Source organism: Sceloporus undulatus, chromosome 2, assembly GCF_019175285.1.
Source record: "Sceloporus undulatus isolate JIND9_A2432 ecotype Alabama chromosome 2, SceUnd_v1.1, whole genome shotgun sequence".
Taxonomy (NCBI): domain Eukaryota; kingdom Metazoa; phylum Chordata; class Lepidosauria; order Squamata; family Phrynosomatidae; genus Sceloporus; species Sceloporus undulatus.
In genome coordinates this window covers 168,622,015-168,642,482 of record NC_056523.1, presented here as the reverse complement: position 1 = coordinate 168,642,482, position 20,468 = coordinate 168,622,015, and the positions used below count along the sequence as shown (strand labels likewise).

General features: G+C 41.6%; 1 protein-coding gene across 6 annotated transcripts in view; it reads right to left on the bottom strand.

Annotated features, from left to right (window-relative positions):
* Window positions 1-16,293, bottom strand: part of PAN2 (poly(A) specific ribonuclease subunit PAN2) — a 36,233-nt gene extending 19,940 nt beyond the window's left edge. The window contains exons 1-12 of one of the 6 annotated variants that reach the window (XM_042453621.1): window positions 16,169-16,293; window positions 11,834-12,116; window positions 8,590-8,759; window positions 8,072-8,192; window positions 6,997-7,074; window positions 4,314-4,581; window positions 3,809-4,151; window positions 3,039-3,135; window positions 2,018-2,137; window positions 1,300-1,419; window positions 1,074-1,202; window positions 402-601 (exon numbers count right to left, since the gene is read on the bottom strand). In XM_042453621.1, coding sequence (XP_042309555.1) covers window positions 402-601; window positions 1,074-1,202; window positions 1,300-1,419; window positions 2,018-2,137; window positions 3,039-3,135; window positions 3,809-4,151; window positions 4,314-4,581; window positions 6,997-7,074; window positions 8,072-8,192; window positions 8,590-8,759; window positions 11,834-12,103 — 1,916 coding nt within the window. In that variant the 5' untranslated portion in view covers window positions 12,104-12,116; window positions 16,169-16,293. Of the gene's footprint in view, window positions 1-401; window positions 602-1,073; window positions 1,203-1,299; window positions 1,420-2,017; window positions 2,138-3,038; window positions 3,136-3,808; window positions 4,152-4,313; window positions 4,582-6,996; window positions 7,075-8,071; window positions 8,193-8,589; window positions 8,760-11,833; window positions 12,117-15,567; window positions 15,587-15,971; window positions 16,067-16,168 lie in introns of those variants that run through there. The other 5 variants (XM_042453622.1, XM_042453626.1, XM_042453620.1 and 2 more) reach the window with 5 other exon arrangements.
* Window positions 16,294-20,468: the final 4,175 nt, after the last annotated feature.

Genomic DNA, 20,468 nt, shown 5'->3' with positions numbered 1-20,468 from the left:
ATAAGGGACACCATTTCGCTATGTCATTATATTTAACGGGACTTGAGCATTGACGGATTTTGTTATCCATGGGGGATCTTGGAACCAAACCCCAATGTATAACAAGGGTCCACTGTACTTTTATTATTATGCACAGCTGTAAAAAGATTAATATTCAACATATTTCTTATTATAATCGTGTTGCACACTGTTACTGTTGCTTTCCATTCTTGTTTTCAATTGCTTTGCTGTCTGGAATTAGTCTTGTTTCATGATACTGTTACACTGGACACAAACCAGAATGTGTTGGTAGATTCCTAAAAATTGCATAAGGCTGAAATCACCATAAACTGTGTAACCTCAATCCCTTCAGAGTAGGCCAGAATGGATGGATGGAAAATGTTTTGGAAAATGTTTAATACCTGCTGCCAATGCCCCGGTAAGCCTGAGGGCCTTCCTGCTCTTGAGTTTCCTGATGGAGTTGGGTCAGAATGAAACGGTTCCAACTTTGAATCAATCGCCCTAAATTCACTTTTCCCGTAGCCTCATCTGAATCAGCCAAGATCAGTCCCAAAGCAGCTGCCTCTGGAATAGTGCGGAAGGCACGCAGGAAGTTACTACCCTAGGACAAAAAACATGAACAGACAATTGCTTACATTGGGTTAATGACCGAAGCCTGAAAAATACTCAGCTCAAGACTGCTCTATGGCATCTTGTAAGTATGACCCTGTACAGTCAGGCCAAAATAAAGCTGCTTCAGGTCACTTTGGAGGTATGCTGTTTAAATGATGCATGCATTCTAAGAGTTTGGAAGCCGTGCCAAAGCCACTCTCCAGTCCTAAGAACTGGCCCCTTTCTCCTCTTTGCCACACTTGTTGGGGGGTGTCCAGGGGCATGAAGCCCCATGGACACCTCTTTCCAGGCCATGGAGAAGAAGCCTAGAAAAGCAACAGATTGGGGCCTCTGGGCTGACCTGCCCCAACCCAGTGCAGAAAGGGGTGGCTGTGAACCACCCCTTTTCCGTGTTCTGTACTGGGCTTAAATTACATCCTACTAAATATTCTGCATGGTACCTTAGATCTACCCATCTTTACCTGACAAGGGTCTCCTCTGGACAAGTCCAGCATGTGGAATAAGAACCCCAGTTCACAGCTCAGGCAAAACTCTTTCTGGCACAAATGATTCTGGACCAAGCAGCGGACAGGCTCCAAAAAATATAGGACCTGGAAAAGGAAATAATGGACAGAAGAGACTGGGGTTGTCAGAGGAATGAAGGGACTGTACAAAGCCATGACACAGAGAAGGTAACATTGTGCTTACCTGGATCATGCAGTTACAGTAAGCATTTGGGATGTGGGGCTCTAGACCAGCAAAAAGAGTCTTGTTATAATGTTTGAAGTCAAAGTCCTCAAGGCCCAGTTTGGAATATTTGATTGTGACCTTAATAAGACAAAGCACATAATATCCTTGAGTGGCAGTATGTTGACAGAAATACACTGGGGCACATGCTCACTTAGCACGTCAGCATGAGAGAATTTCACTGTACTTGAAGCAATTGAAATATCTCTCATTCTTTTCAGACAAGCAAAAGCACACCTGATTTCAGACTTTAATCTGAGAAGCTACTGAGATAATTCATATTTCAGTGCAGTTCCTGTGATTCATATCACAGAAAGTTGCCTATCACAAAAAGTTGCAGAAGTAATGCCAAACTCAACATTATCTCCCATTAGCTTTTCTTGCTCCACTTCATGAAAAAGGAAGTAATCTGCACTGCTTGGATTGGACTATGAGTAAGACACATATTTTACCCACCCCGGTTTAGCAAGCTTTATTATACATCAGAGAGGACTGTTCTCTTGTATAACAGATCAAATTCATTGTGTGGATATGATGAGAATCTGCAAAGCATGTTGCAAATAACGCTGCATTTCATGACAGGTCCTTTTATGCTGCTTTCTTCTGAAAATCTCTCATATCTGTTCATATTTTCCTCTGTAAAAAATGTAAACACCCAAGATAGCAGGTAAATACAAACCTTCCTGTATTTCTTTGCCACCATATAGATATGTGGCTCTTCTTCTCGTCCAATGGGGGATTCAGGGACCTGGCTGAAATTGTCAAACTCATTATCAAGCTCTTTCAGCCGATAGGGAATCTGCAGAAAACAGGAGCATGCTAGCCTTAACAGATAGATTGTATACCATATCTATTCTTACTTTATGGTTTTCAAGATTAAAACAGAGGTAATACATACTCTAGAAGCAGGTGTGCTTTAAAAATTGGTATATAGACCCACTTTGACCCTAACATGCACAAGACAATCAAATCCCTTTCCCCCTAATGCATCTAATGAAGTACTGTAGACTGAAATCTATGAAAGCTCATACTGCCAATTTCTTTCTTTCAGTTAGTCTCAAAGGTGCTACAGTATCTCTCTACAACTGTTTCTACAGACTAGCACAGCTATATCTTTATATTCTACCCTTTTCCCCTACTATGTGACTCTCAAATGTACAGAATATACTATGAATAATAATTATAAATCCAGAACATTTTGCTATCATGTAGCATACATGACAGATAGAGTTAATATATGTCCAGTTTTACTGTAGCATGTTCATGTAGATCAAACATCCAAGGTAAAATTTACTGACACCAAATCACAATGTTCCAATACCCACAAATTTAACGGATCTGCTGGTTAGGTTAAGTGACAGCCATTAGGATACATCCTGTTCTTAAGCTCAAAACCATATCCCATCCCAGTGCAAGCTTATGTCTTAATGCAAAGATTTTTTTCTCTCTTTCATCAACATAAAGCAGTGATGGTGAACCTGTGGCTCTCCAAACACTGTTGAACTGCAACTCCTGTCAGTGGTACAGACAACAGGAAGATGGGAGTTGCATTCCAACAACCTCTGAAGAGACCCACTCCTGATGTGAACCATATGCCCCTGTGAAATAATGTAGATCTTTGTAATATTTCTGACTACTGTTCAGTATTGCAACTCCCCAAGTCCTTAACAAGCACAATTTGATGCCTGTTCCAGGACTACCTGATTTCGGAGCTTGGTCCTTGGGTTTGGAGCATACCCAATGAAGCCAACTTTTTTCATAGTTCGGAGGATCTCTGGGTCAACTGGTGGGGCTCGTCTATAAAACAAACTGTGGTTAAGACACAGCTTTCAAGTCTTGCATGATAACGTTCTTTAGCACTGTCCCCCTTAAACAGTGTAACCCCCTGAAGAAACACAGGCATCTATTAGAAGAATTATACAATCCAGAGACTATTGGCTCAGTGCTAGGGAATCTTGGCAATTGTGGTTTATTGTGGCACCAGAGCAATCTCTGACAGAGAAGGTTAATGTCTCACAAAACTAGTTCCCAGGATTCCCTACCACTGAGCCAGGAAAGTTAAAGAGGTCTCAAACTGGATTATTTCTGCGGTGTGTTTTGGACCTTTGTCTCCAAAGGTAGTCATTATAAAATGTATTATTATTATGCATTATAATATGTATAAAATAAAGTATTCTCCACTTTAGTTTCTGAATGTAAATACAGATTGGGTGTTCCTTATCAAAAAATGTATAGCCTAGCTTGTGTCCCATCTAGGATCTAATTGGTCACTTACAAAAAAATGTATAAATGAGTAAAAGCTAAATTAAGAACATATATAATGTAAAACCATGAACAACAAAACAGTAGTGACATATTAACAAGGAGGATAGGAAAAGAGGAAAGATTCAGTGAACAGCACTAACTTATCTTTCAAACTACCCTTTAAAGATCTGTCCTTCTTTTGAGATCTCCTGTATTAAAGCATTACCTGGGTGCAGGGACTGAGTTTGCAGCTGGCCAGTCTGACAATAGTGATTCAGTGGTCAATGGCACAGGAATAAGTGAAAGGGGCATGAGATCTTGGTTCCAATCAAGGTGAGGCAAAGAGTCCACAATACAAGGTAAGGCAAAGTCAGTCTCCCGAGAGTAGGCATTGAAGGTGATCTCAGGTGAGTCAGCCCACAGGTGGACACAGCCTTCTGAATCTCCAAAGACCATGGCTTGCTTGCTGGCTGACACATCAAAGCTCATGATTAGCTGGCCCACTGTATTAACATGGAAGATGTCAGCAGGGTTGGCCAATCCAGTGGGCTCACAGAACTGACACTGACCTAAGTGAGACAAAAGAGGAGAAAAAACCAACAGGAACTCAGTTTCTCTCCAGAGATTTACTCAAAGTAAATACATTCCTTTACACTGGGGTTAACTCTGAGGTTCCAGTAAGTCCACCAGCAGAGTTTGAGGATACAGAACATACCTGTTCAGCTACCCACCTGTCTGTGAGATGATGGCCAAACGAGATGTATAGGTAGGAATGAACTTCAGAAACAGAGGATCAATATGGACTTGCAAAGGTGTAATGGCTCGTAGCATGCGGAGGTCATATACTTTGAGAAAACGATCACAGGCAAGACCATTCATCCGACTGGAGAAGCCACATGTCACCAGTAAGTTGCCATGGACATCAAAATCTGAAAGGCTTCCTGAGTAGGCATCAAACTCATGCTCCACAGAAAAGGTACGGAGGTCACGTAAGGACACCTAATTAAAAAAACAAGAAGATATTCATGAGAGTTGTTCACATGAGAAACAGAATGGCATAAATGGAGCATCACAGAATAGTGACAGAGATCACTAGCTAAACATCTCTATTTTATTCTATTCTCTATTCTATTCATGATACAGATGAAGTTTTGGGTTTTGGACGTTAACTAGGAAAGCCGGTGATCTGAAGATGCCAGCCACATCTTCTAGAACATGGCCACATAGCCCGAAAAACCCACAAAAAACCATGGATTCTGGCCATGAAAGCCTTCGACTTCACACCTGCGATCAAGTTTACCATAGATGAGGCAGGTGCCTCAATCCCCTTTTCTCTGTCTCCCTCTGTGCCTCATGGCACCCCGAGGTTTCACAGAATCGTAGAGTTGGAAGAGACTTAAGGGCCATCAAGTCCAACCCCCTGCCATGTAGGAATACATAATCAAGCTTCCCAGACAGATCCAGCCTCTTTTTTAAAATCTTCAAAGAAGGAGACTCCACCACACTCCGAGGGAGTTTGCTCCACTGTCAAACAGCTCTTAATGTCAGGAAGTTCTTCCTAATGTTGAGGTGGAATCTCTTTTCCTGCAGTCTGAACCAACTGGGCTGGGTCCTAGTCTCTGGAGCTGCTGAAAACAAGCTTGGTCCAGCCTCAATATGACATCCCCTCAAATATTTAAACAGGGCTATCATATCACTACTTAACTTTCTCTTCTCCAGGCTAAACATACCCAGTTCCCTAAGTCATTCCTCACAAGGCATTGTTTCTAGACCTTTCACCATTTTGGTCACTCTCCTCTGGACACACTCCACAGGTTTTATAACCTTTCATTGGGAAGCACCTCAAAGCTTTCAAACTTCTGCCAAACTGGCCACCCCCACTAGGCAATTGTCTCTCAGATCTCTGTCACTCCTCTGTGATTTATCCCTAATAAATGCAACTTTAAACCAACATGAAATGGAATGAAATCTTAATGAGTGATGCCATTCCATTGTCAGTCCCAGGACATATAGAAAATGGGGGAAGCAGCAGCTCCTGCTTGTTACTGAAGACGATGCCCACTAGGCAAGAGTATACAGCAAAAAAACTAAATACACTCCAACAGGTCAGAATAGTCCTGATCTCTCATGATCACCTCTTGGAATTTCAAGATAAGAAAGAGTAATGAATCTGGTCTAAAAAGCAGACTTTGCAATGTAGCACAATGTGGCAGTTCAAGGCATCCCCACATGGAAGGCAAACTTAAGAAATGACACAGACTTTGATCCATTCTGATTCTTTATAATAAGGTCAGCAGAGTAGCAGGTTCAGCCTTAGAAGTCAAATGGATCAGTTGTTGCTAAGCAGTTGCAGCACCTAATTTTGATGCTTGTTCTGAATGATTCCACAGCCCAACAGCTCCCTTTACATTCTGACAATTTTACTACACAGCAGCCACTCACTTTTACCTGCAATATGGGGAATGCAAACTGTCCAACAATCATTGTGGTAGGAACTTAGGGCCAGAACAGACGATCCTTTCTGTCCGGGCAGCTTCAGAATGCAGCGTTTAGATGCCGCATGTTCTGAAGCTGCCCTGAAGCCGCTCAGAAGTCAAGTGGCTGACCAGACGAGGGCAGCTTCAAGACACTGCGGAGGCACAGCGTTTATACGCCGCAGGCCACTAGAGTATCTTGAGGCTGGCTTTGGGCTTTGGCAGAGCCAGAAAAGCCAGCTTTTTTCCGGCCCAAAAAGGAGCAGATCTTTTCCATCCCTTTTTGGGCCAGCTTCAAGGCAGACTGGGGCTGCGGCGTGTGGTTGCCACAGCCCAAATCTATCTTCGGAAGGGGTGGCTTCAAGACGCCCCTTCTTGCCGATCTGTTCCAGCTCTTGGCCACTGATATCAGAATTTAATTTATACTTGTATTTTCAGAGGCAATCATTTGACAAGATGACAGATGGACCTGAAACAAACAGTATCAAAAATACAGAAGTGCTCAAATAAATTTTGGATTTCTTACCACAAAATAAAAAGAACAAATGCACAAACCCACTGCATCTTACACCTTGTGATATTTTGTGGTGTTTCATCCACCAAAGGATAGCATACAAATGTCCTGATTGGTCCTTTGGATTAAAATACAGTCTGCCCTTTCTTTACACGGGGGATCCGTTCCGGACACCCCACATAAAGCGAATTCCACCTATGCTCGAGCCCCATTTAAATGAACGGGGTTCATGCATGCGTGCCATGGCCGCACACCCCATTATTCCCTATGGGACGCGCCACCCCTTCTTCCAAGGCAGCTTTGAGCGTATGCTGAAAGCAACGTAAAGTGCACCCACGTATGACGTGGGCGCACTCTACTGATTTTTCATAACACCATTTGAGGGTAGTGAAACATCCAGGGGGTTGAGAAGGTAACCAATGATACCTTTCCTGATGTGTGGCCACAGAAGAAGAAACGGTTCGACTGTCTCATGATAGTGACTCCAGGAACTTCCACCGTATACTAAAATAAACACATTATAATTGGAATAAGATCTGGACAGAGGCAAGGCATACCACAATAAATATACAGAAGCTATGCATGGGTAAGGAGCTTAAAGTATCATAACAGAAGCTAGCTACTATTCCACCCCGTCTAAGCAAAACAACTTTTCAGCAAAATCAATAGCAACTTTCCAGAAAATTAATACATAGACTATAGTAAAGCTGCAGTGCAAAAAAGATAACTATAGAGATAATGCCACATATTTTCTTCTGTCCTAACAATGGCGGCTACTCTGGACCAGGCCCTGCTCAAAAGAGTTGCAAAATCTCATGACTCTGAGTACAGCTGTGCCAGTGATGGCTGCAGAGTTTGTGAGCTGTATTGTATTCAGCCTTACATATCCTAGAATTTTGTCAAAGCTTGGTATACTGTGATGGTGCAGGGAATGGCACTGGGCATTGTTTGTGCCATAAAACAGAATGTTTTTAAATATAAATTAGAGTGGGGCATGGGGTAGGAGAATCTTTCCTTAGTGAGCCCTCCTTAACCACTGATTCATTATCCATGGATTCAACCATCCATGGCTTAATATATATATATATATATATATATTCCAAAAAGAAATCCTTGGTTTTGTCATTTTATGTAAGAGATACCATTTTACTATGCCACTGTATTTAATGGGACTTTAGCATCCACAGATTTTGTTATTCCGGGTGTGTGTGTGTGTGTGTGTGTGTGTGTGTGTCCTGGAACCAAACACCAGCAGACATCAAGGGCCCATTGTATCATTTCCTATCTTTACACTCCAGGTTATCAATTTGGATTGTGAAGATCTACTAATAATTTCATTAGCTGAACACTGATAAATTCACTGGATTAACCCCCCCCCCAACCCTTCATCTTTGTGTAAAGCTCAGGATGACCAGCCTTTCTTGTTACAACAGTTTGAGTTATGAGTAACCAGAACTGATGCCATAAATGAGGTCCAAATTCATGATAAGCTGCATTATACCTTCTGGGTCTCTTGCACTGTGTTGAGGTCTATCTCTATCACATGGCTAGTGAGCCCCCCAACAAGCAAGGTGCTTGGATCAGTCAGCAGAAGACTGTGCATATCTTCGCTCTCATCCATGCTACAGGAGAAAAATGGAAGAGTTAGGGCCAACTCTGATGTAATGCTTTCCTCTCATACAGTGACTTTCCCAATTTACTTAGTGAGCACACATGTAGAAAATTACATCACATTACGTCATAAAAATTTTCAGGCTCATCCTAGATGTTGTGTTGAAATCTGCTAAAATTCTTCCTTAGGAAAGACAGGATATGAATATCGCATGCTTCTCAAACTTATGTTGGAATCTTTCAAATACAGCTTATATTGGCAAAGTGCTTCTCAACACACCAGATGCATGATTAAAGGTAGAAAGATTTCATTATGCTTTATAGGATCTGCCTGCTCTTCTAGTAAGCTAAGCAGCTGGATTTTACAGACACCCCCCAACCAGTGTTAAATTAGCGAAAAGCACTTACAGGTAATCAAAAATTATGAGCCCCCCTCTGGACATGTATTTGAGGTTATTTTTAGTCAGAAAGAGCACCCCATTCTCCAGGCTCTGGATCTGCCGGATGTCATCACTGCTGTGTACCTGAAAGGAGGAGTAGCGCTCCAAGGCTGGACCAAAGAAAGAGGTGGCATGACCCTAAAACAGAGAGGCAAAAACAGTCATCCTCACTTCAGGTTTGGTCTGTAAACATGCACATTCCACCTGGAAGGGACTATGGACAAACAGAGATAGCTGTCTCATGCAAAGGGTCCCAGGCGTACAGTCACCTTCAACTACCAATCTTATTTCCCTTTTCACTGTCATGAGATCTTCTGCTCTGTTCTACAATTCACATGCTAAGTTAACCAACCACAGATTGCGCTTTCTTCTGAACAATGTATGTACAAGTTGCAGTTCTGTCAATTATAACAAGCACATAAGAGAATCTGAATATGGAAACTATTAGTTGATTCATGTAATTTCATAAGTTTCTATCTTTTTAATCAAAACTGTCCTTCAAAACAGCTGGGTTTACAATTCATTTGAAAATGATCTAAAATTATTTGCTTAACATATATCCCCAGTGTTTTTAATCAAATAGTGGTCAATGTGACTAACTGCAATGCACTATATACAAAATGAAATACTATATACAAAATGAAATACAATGGGACTGCCACATCAGTAGGCTAGCAATGTACGGATTGCATCATCTGTGAATTGCCATCCCCATATTATCACATCACACACTGAATCATATGGGGCTTGAGGATCCATGTTCTCCCCATCTATGGGACAACCCCCCCTCCCTGGATAGAAAGGGTCCACTGTACTATGGAAAGAATTTTAAAAACTATCTTTCACCCCATTCAAAGAAAAACAAGTGAATGCTGTTAGTGATTTATGGTACACACCAGAAATGACATGGCAAAATGGAATAAAGTTGGACAGACTGTCAGCAAATTGTTCATTCATGGTAGGCATGGCTTACCATGGCCTTTTTCAACCTAGAGCCCTCCAGATGTGCTGGACTTTGGACTTCAGCATTCTCAGCCAGGAAGGTGGCTTACAGTGGCTGGGAATGATGGGAATTATTGTGTAACACATCTTAAGGGTGTCAGGCTGTGGAAACTGGGCTTACACACTAAAACCTGAACAATTCAATCAAAATATGCCATCTGAGGTTTTTTTAAGTGTGAGAAATGCAGTATCTTTAAAAATACCTATCGATATCAAATATTACCTATTTTCTAAATGCAAGTTAGAAAAAAGATGGATGACTTCACTAGACTTTTAGATTTTAAGATGAAACAATCTCCATAGTTTCAAGCTTAAAGGGAAAAAAGCTTTCATATATTCTCCTAAATGTTCTTAGGAGGCATCAAAATATTCAGCTGAAGGGGAGGTTCTCTGAAAGGGTAAACATTCCATTTAGCTTTGAAAGTAGTTGAAAGATATAGATATGGCTATCTATTCTAAGGAGATTTTCTTTTGATGACTTCTTTATTTCTAAAAAGGCCCTTTTGTATTGTAAATAACAACTGCATAACAAGGTATATTTTAATATAATAAAATAAAAACAAGCTGGAATTCTTGGCACTCAAAACAAGAACCTACAAGCAAGAAAAATAGATGCTTGCAGGCTTTTTAAAAAAGCTTTCAAGAGGCCTAGTCAAGTGGTAGAATCACTAATACCTGGATATATATTTCCACTGCAATAGATATATAATCCAAGATCACAAATGCACTATTCTTTTCAAGAATGATAAAGAACAGAGTACAAAACCCAGGATTTGGCAATTGATATAGTAAATCCAGAGGAGTTAAAACCAGATTCACTGGCTTGTAGACCATGCCAATACGCTAAACTAGAGATGTAAAATTTCTGGGAATTTTGAAGCCATGGAAGAAAAAGTCCCCCCCCCCCCATTTCCCCCTCCCCCCAGAAAAAAATGGAAATTTTTGGAAAAATTGGGGAAAATGCAACATTAGCACTTTTTACAGATTGAAAGTCACTCTATTACTTTAGGAACATAAAATATGACTATGCACAATTTGATTTGGCATACAAATATACAATTGGTATATTAAAATACAGTATATTCAAATAATTATTACAAACAGAATTTACTTTTATTTATTTTTTAAATTTTGTTTGTAACAAATGGAGTAATAATCTCCCGAACTTTGGTTTTGCTAGTTTATGTGGAGCAGACAAAAAATATTTTTTTAAAAAACAGAAGAAATCATCAACATTAGTATGTGTATGTATATATATATATATATATATATGTATATATATGTATATATGTATATATAAAGCACCCATTCCCTTACAAATAATTGGGGGGGGGGGACTAAGATTCAATTAACAGGCATGAAATTTAATCAGAGTCATTTTCTGAGCTCTGGGCTGCATCCACACTGCAGAAATATTCCAGTTTGACACCACTTTAACTGTCATGGCTCAGTGCTAGGGAAACCTAGGAATGTTTGTTGTGGCACCAGAACCCTCTGACACAGAAGGATAAATGTCTTATAAAACTACAATTGCCAGAATTCCATAGCACTGAGCCATGACAGTTAAAGTGATATCAAACTGCATTATTTCTGCAGTGTGGATACAGCCTTGGTTATCAGTATCTGTTTCAGTCTCTGCTTCTGCTATGTTATGTTTGTCATCATCCCAGTTATCATGGACTTGTAAAAACTGAAGGTGTACCCAGATTTGAAAGAAGCTTCACTACCCTTTCATGTGTCAGTTTATTTTTTGATTTAGTGAGAATGGTTCCAAACACAAACCAGATTCCTTCAGTACCCCCTAAAAGAAGAAATGCATCTCGCTCTTGCATTGGAAAGTTCAGTTTGTAAACTAGGACTTGCTTGTCCTCATTCAGTGCACAGAAATTAGAATAATAGTTTTTAGGAATGGTTTGGAGAATATATTAGCACCCTGTCTTAAAGATTTTATTCATCATGCTAAAATAAAACATTCCATATTCGGTTTTCTTTCTTTTTTCAATTTTTCCAATGGGGGGGGGGGGGATAAAAGGGCTTCAGGGGAAAAAATGAAAAGAAAAACAACAACGTGTTTTTCCCCTCAAATTTTTTCAGGCCTTCCCATTTCTACTGCAAACCCTTTAATTCTAATTAAAGGTGCATAACAGAGAATAATTCTTTTTCATTCCAATTAATTTACCAGTAATTACAGGCACACAAGAATCACTTACCCCATGGTTTCCAACCCAGAGCATTTCTTCATGTAGGTCAAAGTGTGAGAAGGAGACAGGAACACCCACTTCAGAAACAACTGTGTGGAGCTCTGAATACATGCCCTCCATGATGTGCACAGAGTCAGGGACAGGAATGCCTTCCAGAGGCACCCCCTCTGGATCCAGTTCCACATTCTGTAAAAGGCTAGGGTTGAGATGGGGGTCCAAGGCAGGATGGAGGGCAGGTACATACTCTGCAAGGGCTGGGTCAAGGCCTTCAAAATTCATGGTGGTTGTTTACCTGTAAAGAAAAGAATTTGTGGCTTGCAGATTACAGAAGAAGCTAGTATTATCATGACAGCAGTAAGCATAATTTCTTATCTGTTGCAGCCCCACAGCTCTGGAACTCCCTCCCCAATGAGCTCCATACTAGCACCTCCCTTAATACGAAGGATCTGAAGACCTTCTTATTCTGCCAGGCTTTTCCCCCCGTTAGCCTTGTCTGTTATTCTTTTCCCCTTGGCGATGTTTACAATGTCTTCCACTCTACACAGCCATTTGCTTGGGGTGCTGTTGGTTTTTTATTGTTGTTGACTGCTAATTGTTATTAACTGTTGTAATTCTGTTGGGGGGGTTTGGGGCTCGTGTTGTTTTAACTGTTTTATCTTTTATTGTTCACTGCTGTGATCCTTGGAATAGCGGTATATAAATAATAATAATAATAATTATTATTATTATTATTATTATTATCATCAGGACTGAGTATTTTGGACCAAACCATGGGCATGCATTAATTAATTCATTTTACTTTCAACCAGCAAGAAAGGTGGTGGTTTTGGCTGTTCACATATATTGTCTTTGGTATATACAGATATACACTTTGACACGGCCTTCCAATAATGAGACATCCAGTTCTCAACAAGGGAGAAGAATTCATATTAATAATGTTATATCCGTTTCTCAGACCTTAAAATGTCAGCAGAAGCAGTACAATCAAATATAGAGGTTAAATATTATGATGGTAATAAATGTATGCAACATTAATCTCATTTTACAGGGAAACATAGAATAAATAAGACTCAGTTTCAATCACAACATCCTGCCATACGCTCCTCCTTCACCAGGTGTTTCTTGTGACCAAGTATTTCCAGTTTATTTCCATTTAACAAACCCTATTAACAACTCCTTCATGTTCTTTAACTGAACAGTAAAATCCTGTACAGTAGACTTAATAGTTAATAGTTTACTTTGGTTTTAATGTTGACTTTTGTATGCTTTTAACTGTAATCTTTTACCTATCTGGTAAATGAGTTTAGGATTCCTAGCTAACTCTTCTCTCAGTTTATGCAATACTGTACATGATTTAGACAGGAACACAAACTCTTTTTAAAAGCAGGTGAATTTCATAGCTCCTCTACTGTTTGTATGGACTTTATAGGCACAGAAGTGGATTTTGGTAGTGGTGAAGGAAGATGCTGGGCCCAGTTTTGGGTACTCATGCTTTTAAAATGTGTACATACAGTACAGTGGTTAGGCACTGCTATGGATTCTTTCAAAGGTACTGCTTCAATGAAGCAATTCTTATAATAAGTGCTGGGGAAAAACTGCCAGCAAGCTGTAATAATTTTAAAAATATATAAAGAACCAACAGCACCTATTCATGGAAGAAGCTACTGGTTACTACCTTACATTTCTGCATAGTTATTATTCTGGTCTTGATTCTTTTCAAGCAGTTACTGTTGGGTTTGGTGGAGGTTAATTCTCTACATGTGAAGAAATAATTTGTTCACATAGTGCAGAGACATACAATTAGATCTCAGATATGCTACCAAAAGAAGCCGGCGTCAGAGGAGATTGCCCATTATGTCTTTCTATGGTTTATTGATGTGCTTTTTTCCCAAGAACAGCAGCTCATCCAAACCCTTCTTGAATAAAACTTTAAGGTAAAATATTATGGTAGTAGTAGAAAATGTAAAAACCATCCCTCTGCATACATTTTTTGGACTGCAGCTCTCATGTTCTTCACTAGTCTTTTCTGCTGGAGGGCAACTGGACCCCTTGTTTTACAGATGGAAAAAGGAAGACTACCTCCAAAAGCCATGGAAATTGTTCACTAAGGCTAGTTTCCCCTAAGAAAGTGGAACCAGCCACACACCACTGATTTCTTTACCAACAGAAACTATACTGTAAATGTAACCCAAGAACGAAACCACTTTGACCACCTAAGGTTGGAATACTAAACACACTTCATAAATATTTTGGGACTTATTACCACACTGATGCGTAAAATCTTGCTGTATTATTTGCGATCTTCTGCCTATTACATCAAACCAGTTCTGAGATTCACTTCAGCGTTAACCTCCCATCCTTTCTAAGCCTTCAACACCCAAATCCAGAGTTTGAAAATTTTACTCTTTTTTACTACTACAGGTCCCCTACAAAAAAACTCCCTGCTAGCATAGCCATTGCCCACGCTAACTAGGAGATTCTGGGAGTTGCAACTCAAGAAAGTAATATTTTCCAAGCTAGCCATGTTTTTTTTAAAAAAACAGTTGCCGCTATTATGGAAAATAATGAGATACTAGCTCCAAAGGATGGCAAAACTCCAAGATAGAGCACCCTCCCTCCATAACTGTCATCTTTCAGCCTGCAAGAGAGAGAATAGGCTGGCCCAGCTCCATCAGGGTTAGCCTGAAGATAGTGGCTTCTTCCTCCATAACTGTCATCCTTTGGCCTGCGAGGGAGTGAATTGGCTGGCCCAGCTCCATCAGGGCTAGCCTGAAGAAGAAGAGCCCTCCCTCCATAACTGTCATCTTTTGGCCTGTGAGGGAGAGAATTGGGCTGGCCCAGCTCCACCAGGGCTAGCCTGAAGAAGAAGAGCCCTCCCTCCATAACTATCATCTTTCGGCCCATGAGGGAGAGAATTGGGTTGGCCCAGCTCCACCAGGGCTAGCCTGAAGAAGAAGAAGAGCCCTCCCTCCATAACTGTCATCTTTCGGCCCGTGAGGGAGAGAATTGGGCTGGCCCAGCTCCATCTGCCTTGGTCCCGGCCTCAGAGGGAGAGAAGAATGCTGGACCTGATCCCCTCCCCCCTCCCCATTCCCTCCTCCTTTTGTGTCGTGTCTTTTTATATTGTAAGCCTGAGGGCAGGGAACCGTCTATTATCCCCTCTCTTGTAAACCGCCCGGATTCCCAGTGATTGGGCGGCATATAAATAAATCCTATTATTATTATTAAAACGGTTTTACTGTGAAGCATATGTTGGAGAGCAACAGAGGGCAACTGCTGGCCCCCATCACTGTACAGCTGTTTTGTTAACTGCCCTCAAGTCAACTTCATGGATGAGGCATCTCCAAGACCCTTTTCCTCCACTGCCCTGCTTAGTTCCCGCAAATTCATGCCCAGGACTTCTCTGTTTGAGTGTATCCATCTAGCATGTGGTCTCCATCTCTTTTTACTGCCCTCAACCATTCCCAGTGTTATTGTTTTTTCTAATGATTCATGACTTCACATGTGACCTAAGTCCAATAGCCTCAATTTGGTCATCCTGGCTTCCAGGGGGATTTTGGGCTTGATCTATTCTAGAACCCATTTATTTGTCTTCTTGGCTGTCCATGGTATTCTCAGCACTCGTCTCCAGTACCATATTTCTTTTCTATTGCTTTTACTCACTGTCCAGCTCCCACCTCCATACCTCCATATGGGGAAAATGATGGCTTAGACAATTCTCACTTTAGTGTCCAGATTTATACCTTTACACTTTACAATCTTGTCCAGTTCTTTCAAGAAACCCATGTCTTATGAGGAGACTTAAGGAGCTGGGGATGTTCAGTCTGGCGAACAGAAGCTTAAGAGGTGATATGATCGCCCTGTTTAAATATTTGAAGGGATGTCATATTGAAGAGGGAGCAAGCTTGTTTTCTGCTGCTCCAGAGAACAGGACCTGGAACAATGGATGCAAGCTACAGGAAAAGAGATTCCACCTCAACATTAGGAGGAACTTCCTGACAGTAAGGGCTGTTTGACAGTGGAACAAACTCCCTCGGAGGGTGATAGAGTCTCCTTCCTTGGAGGTCTTTAAACAGAGGCTGGATGGCCATCTGTCAAAGGAGATGCTTTGATTGTGAGTTCCTGCATGGCAGAAACTCCAAACTACCCAGAATTCAATGCGGGGGAGGAGGAAGTGAGGTGGAGGAAGAGGCCCTGGACCAGCTGCTCCATCCATAACACTGGTGCGACCTTTGGGCCAAAGCATTCACCCATTCTACTACTGCTGCTGCTATTACCGCCCTCTCTCTGCCATATTGCCCCAAAGGCAGGCCATTCTGGGGGAAGGAGGGAGGGAGGGATTACCCACAATCCTTCGCTCTTCCGGGTTCCCAACCTCCGCCGCCGTCGCTGCTATGGCAACGCGAACCCTTCTCTTTCCATCTCTCCTTCCACCTTCTCTGAGCAACTCCGCCGAAAGGGCGCCTTCATCCCGACCAATCACTGAGCGCTTTGTAGGAGGAGTAGCCAATCAGGGCAAAGAATGGGCGTGGCTCTTTTTTCAAGCTGGTGACGCTCAGTCTCCGAAGAACACTCAGGGGACGGAGCTCTGGGAGGGACAAAAAGGTTGAAGCGTTGAAGGGCGATGACTTAAAACTGCATCCACACTGGAGAAAAGCTAGAAGAAGTCAGGGCAGATTGCCTCGCTTCACTCTAATAGTGGTGCTATTCCGCTTTAACTGCTCTGGCTTCCTCCTTCTGTTGCATTCTGGGGTTTGTAGTTTAAGGAGGGCCTTTGGAATCCTCAGCCAGAGAGCTCTTAGGCCTCAGTGGACTACAAGCCCCAGAATGCAACAGCCAGAGCAGTAAAAGTGGAATAGCAGCACTATAAGAGGGTAGTGAGGTAATGTGGAGGGTGTCTCTTCACTCACTAGAGGCACCTGATAAATGGTGCTTAGTATCACTTTAAAAAGTTACTCTTAGGGACCACGCTTCCTAACAAATCTCTGCGAAAGAAGTTACATTTTTGGGCCCACAGCTCCTTGAATCCCATCATGGCTCCTGGGGAGTTTTAGGGAGTGTGCTCCAAAACAAAACAAAAGCATAAGTCAGAAACAATTTGAAGGCACACAACAGTAACAGTTCCAAAAAAAGTAACTTTCCCAAGCTTTGGCACTCAGTGGTGTACAGTATTGCTTCTGTGAACAAGAAGGCTCTGTATAGCCAGACACCGTGCCTAGCACCCATTGACAGACATATGTGTGCATGTCTGTGCCTTCAGGTTGCCTGTCGATTTATGGCAACCCGGCTATGAATGTCATCATTTTCTTAAACTCAGAGGTGGTTTTGCCATGACAGACATGCCCTCCGTGAATGTGTCTAATCCCCCTGTGTGAAAAATTATGTTAGTTCTTTTAATCTTTTTCAGTTCTACAATGACCTTTGGAGAAGGCCATGCATTTCAGGACATACACCCAAGTCTATGAAAGCCCATGCTACCAACTTCTTCCTTTCAGTTAGTCTCAGTGGTGATACAAGATTCCCTTTGCATACATGCTTCCTTGAGATGCAGTCTAGGATTGTGCTGAGTAAAAGACAGAGTGAAAGATAAGTCTACTTTCTTTTGAAATGGTTAAAATTATCATTGCAAGCAAAAGATGCTAAGTTTCAGTCTCCCTTCCTGAGATCCTAGAGAGAAGGTGTTAGTCAGAGTAAGCAGTACTGAGCAAGATGATCTAACCTAAAGTAGCTTCAGAGTTGGGGAAATATGCTTTTTTTTGGGGGGAGTACAATTCCTAGAACTCACCAGTAGCCATGATGGTTGAAGAATTCAGAGATCTGTGGTACAAACAACAACAACAAAACACTTTCAAGCAATTCCTAAAACATGTTAAACTATCTTCTCTGCATCCTTGAGGTCTCCTTTCTCTTTTATTACATCTGTTATCCTTTAATTTAATCCTTTCTGCTTTTCTATCTATTCTTCAATGCCTGTTGGTCATTAGTTCAGCTGCATTATACTGAGTATATGAATGCAAATAGCATGAATTATCATTTGGCCCTTGAAATTGTAAACCATTGTTAAAGCTGATCTCTGCTGAGTTTCAGATGTGGTTTCTGGAGCCAACCACTAGCTCAGCCTCTGTTAGACTGGATGAATATCAGCATAGGTTGTCAAGTTGTGGATGGTTGCCACAGACTTTTAAATCAGAGGCCCTTTCAGGAATCCCCAAGAAGAGGTGCTGCGATGGGATGTTGCTCGCATCTCTGGTTGGTGATGAGGGCTGATCAGTGAAAAAAGTGTACTGTTGCAGTCAAGGGTAATGTAATGTATAAAGAAGAGAAGAAGGTGCAGCTAGGTTTTGAAAACAGCATGGTGTCATAGCTTGAATGTTGGACTAAAGGCATTACTACATGAACCCTGTTCTCACAGCGTTTGTGTCAGTCAAAAAAATGGTAACATACCTGTTCCAGAGTAGCCATTATCACACATCTTTCCAGTTGTGCAACTGGGGCTACTACTGCTGCCATCATTCGCTCTTCTGGACTCCCCCTTAATCCTGCCTCCCTGCTCTATGCCTTACCTAGTGTGCCTTTCAGTGTTTCTTATTTCTTTTTCTTTTCTTTTTTACTTTTACACAATTCTGGAATTCTGCTAATGCAATGTAAGTTGTTAAAAGGAAAGAAAGAAAAGAAATAGGAAAAATGAAGGCAATGAAGCTGCATGGGAGCTGCAAGAGGGAGAAAGGGCAAGGAGAGAGGAGGACACAATGACATCATGTGACTGCCAATATTGCAGCTGCCCCAGCAGCGATGTGTCGCACCTGGGGACTAGCACAATTGCAAGCTCATTGATAGGTTTCCCCCATCAGTGAAAAGAGATGCCTTAACTGCGCTTAGGAGGCACAGTAGCTACAGGACAGAGGTGTCAATGTATGATAAGTATTGCCAAAGCTGCTTTGTTCTAGGTCCAATAGTAGCTCCAATAGTAGTAATCTCCTAAGATTCTGGATACCAGGATTTGGATGCCCTCTCAGCCATGGAAACCCACTGGGTGACCTTGGGCAAGTCACATTATCTCAGCCTCAGAGGAAGGCAAAGGTAATCCCCTCTAAACAAGTCTTGCCAGGAAAATACTGTGGTGATTATCAGACGGGGATGGTACGGGGTCGGGAGCCAAGTGGATCACTATTCTGTCCTTACCCTGTCCTTGTCCCAATCAAGCGAAAGCATTTCAGAGACATCATGCTTATCCTGTCATTAAAGTGGAATTGTATTAACACAAACTCCCATTAATGCAAAATGATAGGGCAATTCCACTTCAATGACAGGTTAATGATAGGGTAAGCGTGATGTCATGGGAAAGTATTTTGCGCGATCATGGTCAAGTGCAGTTCATTGACAGGATTCTGCATGACGCCATGTGAAAATCTTTCCCCAGTCATGCCATAAGGATGGGAAAAGGATAGGACAAGGACATCTTTTTCCTCGTCTGATAAACTCCTATGATAGGGTCACGATGATTCAGAAACACAATGAAGGCTCACAATGACAACAACAGAGAAACTTGAACAGGGGTGTGGGAGTGGGTGTTAAACGTGAAAGAGGTTAAGTAATAGTATTCCCATGCTTCTGCAGCAGAAAAATCACATCACCCATGGAAGGAAATACCAATAACTTCAAGGTAAACCTGAGGCTTACCAGGATGCAAAATATCTAAAATGGGTGGGAAACTGGAAGGCTAGGGAGCCATATGAGCCCCCCTAGAAACTTTGGAGGGCCACACCTCCTAGGTGATCCTGCCCCCCCTCAAAAATCCCCCCCTAAATGTACTCTAGGCCACATAGGGGTTATTTTTACCATGTTTTGGGGGCTTCCTGGGCCATTTTATGGCCAGGAGAGGCCTTTTTTTTAACAATCAGAAGTGAATGGGACAAACTTCCTCTTTATGTCTTGTTTCAAAAAGTGCCTCTCCTGGGTCAAAATGTGGTGGAAATGCCCTCCACACCTCCTGTAGATGCATTTTGGAGGGGATTTTATTTTTGTTTTTGAACCCTGGGGCCTAGAGACCACACTTTGTCCATCTCTGACCTAAAAGAAAACATGAGAGCAAAAAACAACCTACAACAATCCAAGAAGGATTCAGTAGCACAGAATGTTGACTGTCTGTTTAAAGAAGAAAAGATTGACCAAAGGGTGAGAGGGAAAATGCAATGTAGTGGCCAAGGAAGGAAGGATGATGGAAAAAGAGACATTTCCACTTATTTTCAGGCAAGCACAAGAGTGCAAATGATGGTCTGTAGCCAACATTTATCATATTAGAAAGTCTGTTGCACTAGCAGATATGCACTTATGGAATTAGCTTAAGAATAGTATCCAAGGCAATTGTGCAGCATAGATCACATACTTGCAACATCCCTTGCACTATCCCTTGAGCAATGGTGCAATCGAGTGCAGTCATCATGATCTACATAATTTTAAAGCAGATGATGAAGACACTGAAATAATTCAAGATTTTCCATACTTGGGCTTAGTCATCAATCAGAATGGAGTGTTCAGTCAAGAAATCAGAAGAAGACTTGGACTTGGAAGACCAGCTATGAAAGAACTAGACAAGATCCTGAAGTGTGAAAATATATCACTGAATATTAAAGTTAGGATGATC